The sequence below is a fragment of the Ruditapes philippinarum genome, unplaced genomic scaffold (assembly GCF_026571515.1).
Source record: "Ruditapes philippinarum isolate M1 unplaced genomic scaffold, ASM2657151v2 ctg1247_1_1_1_1, whole genome shotgun sequence".
NCBI lineage: Eukaryota > Metazoa > Mollusca > Bivalvia > Venerida > Veneridae > Ruditapes > Ruditapes philippinarum.
The window spans coordinates 224,666-237,586 of record NW_026854859.1 but is presented as its reverse complement, the minus strand read 5'-3'; the positions used below and the strand labels follow the sequence as shown (position 1 = coordinate 237,586).

The 12,921-nt window shown below is 30.4% G+C and overlaps 1 protein-coding gene across 1 annotated transcript; it reads right to left on the bottom strand.

The window, feature by feature from the left end:
- Positions 1 to 4,400: 4,400 nt before the first annotated feature.
- Positions 4,401 to 8,642, bottom strand: LOC132741321 (G-protein coupled receptor 161-like). Its single transcript, XM_060729454.1, has 2 exons — positions 8,272 to 8,642; positions 4,401 to 7,172 (listed from the first exon to the last, which is right to left on the bottom strand). The coding sequence occupies exon 2, from the start codon at positions 6,737 to 6,739 to the stop codon at positions 5,489 to 5,491; it is 1,251 nt and encodes a 416-aa protein (XP_060585437.1). The 5' UTR covers positions 6,740 to 7,172; positions 8,272 to 8,642; the 3' UTR covers positions 4,401 to 5,488.
- Between the last annotated feature and the right edge of the window lie 4,279 nt (positions 8,643 to 12,921).

Sequence of the window (12,921 nt, the reverse complement as noted above, 5' to 3'; positions counted from 1 at the left end):
ATCTTGTCAGCTTGCTTAAAACATAATCTTGACATCGTTATTATTTTTGAAAAATTGCATTAAGTTTATTATTTTACTATTCAATTATTTTTAATACAAGGTAAAAAACAACAATCAGGGTGTTTTTCTCGCGCTTTTTTTTATTCCTAGTCTTAAATATAATGCTTTTCTTAAGTCCATGTTAGATGGGTTGTCATAAGATTAAGACAAAATGCATGTTTTCTGATTTATCTTTTTAAGCATGTCCTGCCACCAATTAAGCTGCATATGATATATAAAATATATTTAGACATTAAGGGACATCGTGTATAGACAATATTGTTAAATATCAATTTTTCATCATGAAACTGTGTACATGTATTAGGTTATTAATCGACACAAATTAAACTTTCAATTTTACTAGCACGAATGGAAAATTGTTTCTATAAAGGCTTAATTATAAGCCTTTGAGTTTGAAAACGGTTAATCAGCGCATAAAAATAACAAGGAAATTGTTAGATCCAAGAGAAGAAGTTTACCTGTATATCATGAATAAGGAAACGGCTAAAACCAATCATGTAATGGCAAAAAATGTCAAAGTAAAAGCTCCATGTTAGCTGTCGCATGAATATATATGGAGATATTTCTAAATTCTGAATTAAACAGCAATTGATATTTAAATTTTAAAGTTTTGCTAAGATCGAGACGACTTGGGACTTAAAGACGTTTTCGGTAGTTTTTTGTGCGCATCGTTATGCGCATCCAAGAAAGATAATCACGGATAATTACTCTTCAAAAAGAAGGTCAAGTTTAATAGTACTCGGATAACTGTTTAAATTTCGGCCACAAGCAAATAATGAGTAAATAATACAAAATAGATATTTCTAAATGTTCAGGAGGAGATCGATTCAAAAGAATAAGAGAACGTTTAGATAACATCAGATAAAGGATTTCTCCTAGCATTAGTACGACAGCATTGATGATGATTCTGCGCGCGTTACCCCACCCACTTGTGGTATAATGACGAAAGTGCGTTGCCACTTGATTACTGGCAGACAAGTGGGCAAAGAAGTTTAAAATGAATATATAGAAAAACGTTGAATAAAAAACAAAAATATATCGAAGAAAATGTTCCGATTTTCATTATTTTCTTTGTAAATTTCTGATTATTTTAGTAAATTTTAGTATGTTAGTCGGTCGAAGAAATAATATGGCCTTAATTTATAACCTGTTTCTAAAAACATATTTAGTATCATTAGTTAATATAACATCAAAAGAAATAGAAATTTATAATACAACTTGTTTTTTTGTTGTATATATGACAATGCATTTAGTATATCACTGATATTTCATCTTACGAAAGCGTGGTAATTTTGACAGTTGGCATATGCGGTAACCATGGAAACTGCCCGTTTACACAAAAAACTAACAAGTCAACATATATTTTTATTTCTATTTTTGAATCCACCATACAATTTTACTTGATTTATCAAAAATGTAGAAAATTCTATGAAAGAAATTTCTTGATAGCTTGAATTATTTACAGAATTCATGTTTATTTTTCTCATTTTTTGTTCAGATAAAAAGCATGAAAAACTCATTTTTTAAAGAAATATGTTCAGATTATCGTTTGTTTTATACAGAACTCTATAGATAAAGCAAGTTTTGTTTGAAAATATGTTTATTGTGTGTGTAATAAGCTGTTTTGTACATTTTTATAACACAATTTGGCTATTTTGACAGTTTTGAGATATACGGTTACCATGGAAACTACCATTTTTCAAAAAATCTAACACGCCAACATATATTTTTCTCTTTATTTTTGAATTTGTCATTAAATTTTACACAAAATACTAAAAAATTAGAAAATCCTATGAAACAAATTTTTCAATATCTTTAATTATTCACAGAATTCATGTTTATTTTTCTCATTTTTTGTTCAGTTAAGGAGCACGGAAAACTCATTTTTTAAGAAATATGTTTAGATTATAATTTGTTTCATACAGAATCACTGGATAAGGTTATCTTTGCATAAAACATTGCTTGTTGTGTGTATTAAGCTATTTTATACATTTTCTATTTGTTATAACACACTTTGGCTATATTAACAGTTTTTAGATATATGGTTACCATGGAAACTGCCATTTTCCAAGAAATCCAACACGTCAACATATATTTTTCTTTTTATTTTTGAATTCGCCATTAAATTTTACTTATCATACAAAAAATTAAGAAAATTCTATGAAAGGATTAAATTTTCATAAAACTGTAGAAAATGTCTTTAACTATTCAAAGCCTGTGCATGAATTGATACTTCCAGATTTTTAATTTTGCCGTTTGCGGAGACCATTTCCCATTTTTAGTAGCGTTTTACAAGGGGCAGGACGTGAAGTGGTTGCACACTTGGTTCAAGCAGGCGAATTGGTTGCAAACTTGACAAAATGGCGAACACGGCGTTTTTGAAACAGGTGAACGAACTTTTGCCAGGCAAGTGGGTTTCTTTGTTACTTTAGCGAACTAAACCATTTGTACAGCATTGACAGAAACATATTTTGTTATTGTTAAATGCAGTTCAAACTTACAAATTCGAATAAATTAGGAGAAAAACCGACTAGAACAGTCACATGTCAAATTTCAAAATATCTACATGATCAGTTTATATCTTCAATAACTTCGTCAAAACGGAATCTAGGATGCTGAAACCTTTAACCGAGTGTGGCATATATATTGCATTATGGAATAGACATACTAATGAACTTCAAAATAACAAAGAAACCCACTTGCCTGGCAAAAATTCGTTCACCCGTTTAAAAAAATCACGCCGTGTTCGCCATTTTGTCAAGTTTGCAACTAATTCTCTCGCTTGAACCAAGTGTGCAACCACTTCACGTCCTGCCCCTTGGGTTTATATATCACAAAAAATCAATATTTTTGTCAAAAGCAAATGAAAATATGGCTGAATTATGAAACATTTTGATACAGTCACCCTTATTTTGGATCAAAATATTGCCATTTAATTCAGTAATATATATAAGTTGACTTTTTTTATAAAGACAATTGACATTTACGCAAAATTATCCATCGTAACTGTGAATTTCAATTATTAGCTGAAATGTGTGGAAATGATAAAGTCATACGGAAATAGCTATTAGAAGCAAGTAAATTTTCATTATGTGGGAAGATATGACATTCTTTATAATGACTTTAACATCAAAATGTTCAGATATCAAACGATCTTATGAAAATGTTTACCGGTTTTTGATATCGTATAAGTCACGTGACATCAAATAAATATGAGATATTTGTTCTTTATATATCACGACACTGAAGGGGTATGTGATTATAGAACTGAAACAGTTTAAAAACTCTTACTACTGTGCCTGGGAGTGATTAGACTTTGCAATCAGTATAGATCCAGACCAATCTGCTCATTAGTGCATTATGACCATGTCCAATACTGTTGGTAGCTCAGTTCTGTATTTTGATATTGAAATCTCAAACTTTAAACGGACAGTTCAAAATTCTGAACAGGAAAATGTGATACATTTAGGATTAAAGTGAAGTGTGCACATCCATTCATCTATCTACGTTTAAATGCTTTTCACAGTACTTCAGTAAAGTGTACGTATACATATTGTTTGTATGTTTGTTTGTTTGTGTTTGTTTCATTTTACGCCTTTTCCCAACAGTATTTCAGTCATATTTGCGGGTAGGTAACTGGATAAGAAGTAATCGACTCTAACCCCTCGACCACGGAGGCGGTTCACGTATACATATGGATGGGCACAAGAACATATGTTTCTATGATATGATTAAGTAGCTTCAGCTAGTTTTATGATTGATAGAACAAATACAGTCGTTTCGTGATAATATTTTAACATGCAGTTTAAAGTTTTTACACATATAATTATTCAGTTAATTAAAAATTAATTAAACATTATCAATGGTTGGATTATATCTATTTTTCATAGTAGCACACATATCAAAAGACAAACTTTGCAATCAAATAATCACAATTTAAAAGAAATATAAAAAAATATATATCGCTTGTAATTTGTGTTACGTATGACTACACATACCTTGATTACAATGAACACAAGTTCTGACAACTGTGTCAGTGAGTCGATATTTTTGCTGAGTGGCCTATCGCGTTGTTTTTCGTGTATGCTGTTGTTTTCATTTGCTTTTTGTTTTTTGTTTGCTTGTGAGGCGGAAACAGAGAATTCGAATCCATCGAGATTGACTTTGTCCATAAATATAAACGTCAATCCATCTCTGTTTTACGAATTTAAAATATACATAAGACATTTTCCACAGTAAGCACACATATTATTTAGATCGTCTTTGGTTCGATTGTACAACACATTAAAATGACCTGCATAAAAAGTTTACAGTAGAAACATGGATAACATAATATAATAGAGCAGTATTTCACTTTTATTTCAATGTAACAATAAATAATTCTGTGAAAATATTTAACATTTTACTAAAACATCACCGAACATTATAACAGTACACAACGTGGTTAACAAGACATGTCGGAAATAGCATTGACAGTTATATGCAGCCAGTTTTCCTGACCTTAATGAAAAACAATAAACGAGAATTGATATGTGTTTATTGTTAAAACTTAATTCCAAGCAGACTGCACATTCGAATGCTACAATCAGTCGTCTGTAAAGTTTATAATTTCAATTTAGTTTATATTCCCATGACAAGTATCATTGTTTATTAAATTGCATGTGTTATGGTTCAAACTTTATTTCCTATTGATGCAATCATATCGGGACATATGACAGCAAATGCAATGTCATCATCTGACACGTATTATTACTAAGTACCAAATTAATATTTTACTCTATTATCTAGAGCTATCAAGTTTGTATTTTAGTCATAAAATAATGTTTTGTAAGAATTTCCTTACAAATTCATATTCTTAAACATAAAAAATATATGCTATGCAATTCATGAGTAAAGAATAAAACAAAAACCTCGGTTGTATGAAATACATATATTTTCATTTGTTTGAAATTAATCATGTTATGTTAGAGCTGTTCAAGAGACACTAGTCTGCCAAGACATGTTATGAATATACGTTAACAACGCTAATGCTTGGTATTTATCACTCGGCACTGTAGGGATCCCCTATCTATTAAATATTAACATTTAGTTTTCTGTTAGTAACAAACAATGATAAAACAGAAACCAATGCGAGATAGCATCAATAACACATTTGTTCTCAGTACAATAATAACATGGCTGACATTCTGTAATATTGATATTGGTACACTAACGTAATAATCTAAATTTTTACATAATTTAAAATACCGTCCTTGAACGCATGATGTTTCATCCTTATATAATTCAAAGAGGTGTTTTATTAAAATGTTCATAGAATGAGAGATCAAGTATCGTTGTAAAAATTTGATATTCTAAAAACAATATTGTGCGTTTATATCAGAAATATATATAATTTTTTTTTTCAGGACTTACAAAATATATATCTTTCTTAAACGTCATGTTCTGATACTTCATCAGCGGTTTTTCTGACCGTTATTGAAGTTGTTTCACACGATATGTCGTAGTTTGTTTTGTCACATATGACATTTAAATGACCACTGCTACCACTTTCAGTATTTGACTGACTCGATATCTTTACCTGGCCCTTTTTTACACGCTGAACAGGTGAAGATCTGGTGCAAATAACACTATCAATTCTAGATGTATTTGGTAACACGCGACTACTTATTTTCATACTTTCCACATTTGTTTGTTCCGGCGTCACACGACTACCACCTTTAAACCACGCCCCACAAATTGGTATATTTGTCATTGAAAAAGTTTTTCTTCTGTCGTTGGTTTCATATGTATATATCACAGGATGAATGATTGGTGCCAAAAAAGCAAAAACTAAACATACAGACTGAATCATATCAACTATTATATTTTCTACTAAAGTTAATTGTATCACAGTAATAATAACATGGGGACCCCAACAAACAAGAAACGATACAACCACTGCAAAAGCCACACGAGTCGCTTTATATTCCTGTCTTCGAAATCTTTCAGCATACGATTTATCTTTTTGAGCTGCTGCCGATGTTGACGAGACTGTCGTTGATCGTAATAACATACGGCGTCGAACGACTTTAAGCACATAATGGTAACATATAAAAGTTGTTATCACAGCGATAAGGAAGGAAATTATGTAGTATACCTCATATAAATAATTTGGTTTGAAAATCCAAACTACGTGTCTGCATGGAAGGATGTTTTTACTTTGACTATATGCGTTGGTATACAATCCCATTAACAGGCTTAAAGATGGAAGGATTAATCCAATCAAAGCAAATAGCACCGCAAAAACTCTACAAAATAAAATTCTACCCGCTGTTAATAAATTTTTGGTTGGCCAAACAATGGCTATATATCTGTCGACACTAATGAGCAAAACACAGAATGAGCTCCCTGAACTTGCAAACATTACAAGGCCTTCCTTGATAAAACAAACCACTAAATTATGATCACTGTCTACTATAAGCACAGCAAATGCAAATGGAATTGCTGTACCACAAATAAATAAGTCCATGAATTTGAGCGTAACGATAAAGTTGTTGCCATTCTTTCTATTTTTAGCTTTTCGTGCGGTGTCACTGTACCAGCGAATCATGATATATAAATTCAGAGTTAGTCCAACAATGACCTCGCCAACAAGCAGAAAACAAACCAATGCAATATACTCCGCTGGATAACGAATCATTGTTCACAATTTAATTATGATAAGAGCAAATTAAAATGATCCGCATCAAAAATGGTAAACAACATCATGTTGTTACTTTTTTGTCCACGATGAGAGTCAACAGTTATCCGAAAATGTCATAGTGTATATTTCAGATTTTTTTTTGGATAAAGCTCTTTTCTAAAAGCCTCCAGACGTTTTAATCACACACAACTTGTTTTATTGCACAGTTTAGATGGAAACAAGGTAACAATTTCTATTCAGAAGCAAGCTAGCGATCTACTAATCGATTTACTTGCAATTTACAGAAAGAATAATATTGTCAGAAAGGATTTAATGATTTATAATTCCCAGTGAGTGTCAGTTCTAGCAACATTCCATTTCCGTAACATCTATATAGATATGCTTCTAGTCTCTAGATTTCAAGTCTGCTTTCAATGGTGCCGTATTTTGTCTGCAATAAAAAAAAAATTATACAATTAACATAATGTTTAAAATATATTAAATATTCAAACAAATTATGGTATAATTTTATGATCAGTAGTTTATTCTATTAAACATATTGAATTTGTGTAGGGAAAACTGAACAATAATTAAGCCCATTTGAACAGAAAAAGCTTAAGATTTGGTTATACTTTTAATAATAAATAGAGGATATTCAAGATTCTTCTATAAATACAGGATTTATTTTCATCGAGTGGTATGAAAATAAATATTTCACGAGTGGCAATAGCCACGAGTGAAATATGTTAATTTTCATACCACAAGATGAAAATAAATCCTGTATTTATGGAAAAAACTTGAATTTTCTGTTTATTATATACTTTTTTTTTAGTCTATGAATAGGAAGAGTTCCCTTTTAAGTTTGTTTATTAGCTGAATTTAGAAGAAAGTAGTCCGGCAAAACACCAGTGAAAATACGGAAAATACCAGTGAAAAATAATATTTTACAGTGAAAATACGGAAAAATAAAAATACGCATTTTATTTCATCAATATTTCTCAATATTTTATTCATAAGTATATAATAAAAGATATTATTTCAGGGTCTAATTTCATCTTCTTTCTTGCCTTATTATTTATTAAAATAGAGAAGCTACTTCACAGATGATAATTAAAACATATTTGTTTTCAATACAAAAAAAACAAGGTTTTGCTTCCGGTTATGTCTCATATATAATGTTCAGATATCTATTTTATTACGTTTTTAAAAATTGAAAATTACTTGTGTTATTATAATAAAAGAATTAAGGAATTCATTCTATTGACCAATATCAACGTGATTCTTTGTTTGTTTGTTTCTCTATTTGTTTGTTTGTGTGTCAGTTAGTTTATATTTCAAGGCACACCGACATTGTTAAGATCATATGTCAATGTTCGGAAGAATCCTTCCTGCATCAATTTAAGCATAAGTTAAACCTTCGACCTTTGATAAGCTAGCTATATAGCTTCCTCACAATAAATAACATTAACGGGTAGCATTAAAATAAAATGTTACATTATGTTAAAATATACATTATTTTCAAATCTTTACTAATAAAAAAGTTTACCTACATTTAAACATCTTAGATAACACATCGATACGAATGTCCAAGTATTAAAGTAGCAATCCAATAGGATCATGTAAAGATGTCCAAAATATATAAATATACCAATTGATATAAATAAGTTCTGTCTTGAACATTAAAGACACACACCTAGCTACACTGAGTGAATCAAACGTTATATTTAGTCGTTGCGTTTATATTCACTGCCAGCAGTTTTATATCAGTTATTTTCCTCCTTTACGCTAGCTTTCTCCAATAATGTCAATGTAGATTCCTCTATAACTGCTATATATGTATTGCGATTACTGTGTGCATTTCCAGGTTATATAAAACGTAAAATATTGGATTAAGGTGGTTTCGTATTTTTAATTTTTCCAGTTTTGAAATTTTTATACATCTTAACACTGTTCTAGAGAGCGTGACAAAAGACGCGTTTTCCATTATCTCTCGGACTTATACTCTATCAAACCTAGTCTTTATTTTATCTTTTTTCATTTCCCTCTATGGTCATCCCCACATTCAGTTTTTTATCACATATTTATATGTATTGATTTGAAATAATCCTTGTTTATAAACCTGTGAATAAGTATGATTTAACCAGGATATTTACTGGGATCAACATTTTATCTTATATCTAGTGTTCAGGTGAATCGTGTTCAATAAACCTTCTTATTTTTTTCTTCTTATTTTTTGTCATTTTTAGTTATTGTTTCATTATTGTTTGACAATTCTAACAATGTTTGGGCTGTTTAGAGAAAAGCAAAGTTGAAATTGATAAATAACTGAAATTTAAAAAGTAATAAAAAGAAGAAAACTTACTTCAATTCATTCACATTACCAATCACCAAATATCGTCTCTAAATTTTTGTTTCATTTTTACAGTCTGAAAAATACAATTCCTTTCACATGCAAAATTACTCTTGATAACATTTGGGCATATTTAAGATCCTACGAGCAATAACTGCCTAATAACTTAAAAAGCAATGACAGCCACCAGCCCTAAGAATAAGTAATCAACCCAGCGTTCGTAAGGCAGCATTTCAAAAATTCCACGCTTTCCAATTTCCTAGCCGCTTTTTGAATGTTTACACATATGTCAACACTTATTTATTCTCTGTAACAATCCTCAAATAGGTATCAATCTAAAAAGATGTATGACTAACAAATCCAAATGATATCACACCCTCCTGTGATAAACCCAACTTTTAAAAATGGCGGCCGCTTACATTTCACAGAGCAAGGTCTAATATAAATTCGCCGTAAGTAACAGAAATAAGAATGGATGATTTGACTTTTTCTCCTACACTAGAATTGTTTGTTTTTATTATTAAAACAAGCGATTATTCATATTATTTGAATAAAATGAATATTATCTTCGCCATTTAACGTTGATTGTCGAACTTGTTTTCAGCCCAAGATTCTTGTATTTTATAAGAAATTAAAGAAATTAGACTAAATGAGGCTACCAGTGGGGAAAACAGATTTTGATATTAAAGTTAATATTAAGGAAATTTCATTAATTTAAACTTGTTTTTAAGCATAAAATAAATAGAAAATTGGTTGTGTAAGATGTAATTTTATTTCATCTCGTGAACTACGCCACTCAAGATAATACTGTTTTTATAGCTCACTCGATGAAATAAAATTTCATCTTACACACAAACAAACAAATATCGTCTATCTAAATTTGTTAGTTTTTCACAATTCCCACTTTTTCAAAAACTTCATGCATCTCTACCCATTCATTTATATCTTAATTAAGTAAGTGACATTAGAAAATTCCGATTTGTCGACTAAAATTCCAAGTTGTCGAGTGTTACGTAGCAACCTCTTACATTTCTCACAAAGATACATATCGTTTTTGTAGCCTGTGTTTGAGTTGTCTCCAATAAAGGTGATGCCAGCGCCTGTGTAATTCATATTCTTCCTTGTTATGTGTCTAAAATCCGTCGAGGTATTTTCAGGAAAGTTTTTGCATTTAAAGTGAAAACAAAGAAAGCGTCAGATCTTTGACTTGCAACATTAAACGTCAATAAAAAACAAAGTAAAAAATGATGATTTTATATACCCGAGGCATAACAGTCAGCAATGACACAATGGAAAAGTAAGGCTAGCATTTAGACATAATCAAGAAAAGCACTCTTGGATGATCTACTATGACCGCAGTAAAATCACATCAGCAGATGTTACTAAATTCAAACTTTAACTATTCTTATTATTATTTTAATGTTTTGTCTGCATATATATTAAAGTAATTGGTTAAAATGTATAAAAAAGCTTTGATATTAGATCTCTTTACAAAAATGGTTAAACGAATGCATGATACCGTTTTATTATTTACTTTTGCACACCGCACAATAAATGAATACGTTTCTAAGCGTTTATTATCGGCTTGTGGGGGAAGATGAAGATAACGGAATGTTGCTTCATATGAGGGCGTTATAGCTCGGTTTGTTATTTAAATATTCTAGACCTACCTTTGGTATTAAAATTTAAAAAAATCAACATAACAGAGACCTGGGAGCAAATGTTAGTTGTAAACATGTTTTTTTTTTCTCCAGAAGTTTATTCAATGTGCAACTGATAAACATCTATTGATACAATTAAGGGAGTTGAGTGTTTTTGTATTTTCGTAATTGTAAATATGATTGAAATCTGTATCAGAAATGAAACAGACAATAAAACAAATGCATTTGTCAAATGTTTAGAGTTCTTTGCCAATTGGCTGACTGGCTATCTAATTGCTGCACTGGATTGAGATGACATGGTTTACTCAAAAGAAAACATGAGTTAGTTTGTGGTACTGTTTGTGAGCAACTGACCGAGATATACATCGAAAAAGCCGGGCTAAATGTTTTAATGTTAAAAAACTAAAATGATCCGTTAACACTACATACTTCATAAATGCTTTAAGTTGATTTTTATTTAAGCTTAAACACCTTGTAGGATAATAGGTAAGTTTAGATTAATTGATATATGCCAATTTGTTACATTTACTTATTTGACAAAAATACAGTCTCATAATGGCATTAGAATCCGGTTTGGCACGTTTGGGTCATAATTAATATAGCCGCGAAAGTAATTATTGGCGCGGTCTATAGAATAAGAATGACTACGAGTGCAACCTTTTAAACAACTAGATTGTTGCACTTTTCCGGATGCGGGTTCTAATAGTTATTCAATATTAGACCTTAATTATTTCTAAATTGTCGTAGAAATGAAAATATCTGAATTTTTATTATTTTCACTAAGCTCCCTTTTAGTTTTGGACACAATTTTTAATTTGTTATAAGTATGATGTTAATGTTTGATTTTTTTAAAAATTGTGTACTGCTTTATAATGGGTTTGTTAACGAGCGTTAGCTCGGTTTTCGTGAAGGATTCAAGTAAAACTGTTTTCTTTTGGTACCTATTGCTGTGATGTTGTAGTTTATGATGATGTTGTTGTAAAGTTAGCTCCTTGTTTAATTTGAAGATATTTACCGTCACTTCATTGTGATTTAAACATCATATGAAAACGGAATTTTTTTTTTAAAAAAAAAATATTGTTTACAATGCACGTGAAAACAAAAATATATCAATGAATGAAAAGGTAATTGTCAAAAGCAACTTTTTACCATCGATGATCAATAAAAGATGTTAGATTGCACTTGTTTTAAACGTTATTGTATGTCTTCTCGCGATTTAAGCTGTCGTCATATTTTCATGGTACGTGGAATAGAATGCTAGTCGAGAATCTATGCGGCGCCATGCAGAACACTTTTTTATTTGTTTTTCGTGTTTTACAGGTTGCTTAATATAAGTCTCATAAGATATTGCAGCAATCTATAAAGTAACACCTTTAAAATATTCTTTATTTTATAAATCATTATTTTTCTTATAGAAATCGTTGTCTAGCGATTGATAGGTTGTAACAGACAATAGGCTCATAGAATAACGAAATAAATGACGATACTCGTATTTCATGTTTGATAGCTCTTTACAAGTTTGAGTTATTGTTCCAAAAGGAAAGTTTTAATACCATTTTACTTTATTAAATTACCATGCCCTTAAGGATGTGACATTTCGAATCTAATTCAGATAATAGAATTATCAATTCTAAATACCTAAATGCGTTTTCTTTAAATAGCAGTAAGTTGAAAGAAAAAAGATAATTATCTAATTTGAAGCATTGGTACTTCACAATTCGCACATTTTATATCATTTTGAATAAACAGAAATTTAAAGACCAACGAACGTTCATAATCATATATCTTCTGATTAGATTATTTACATTTTACAGAAATTACGAAATCTTTTATCTATTTGGTATGATCGCTTTTCGTCTATACCTTTTTCATGATTTAATAATCACGAAATCAATAACACCAGATTTATTAAAGCTACCTTTCTGAAAATAATTGTTTTCTATGGTGTTTTCTTCTCTTTTACTCACAAATAAAAGACATTCAAAGACCCCGTGTACGCCTGTGATGTATCTGGTGTCAGTTCAAATTGTTTTAATGCTATGCTTAAAAGCTAAAACAAAATACATCCACGTAGGTGTTTAAAATAGCTATATTTGTCATTTGGAGGATTTAGCTTAAAACCTAAGAAAAACAAAACAAGAGGGCCATGATGGCCCTGAGGTCGCTCACCTGTATATAGGCCCCCCCAC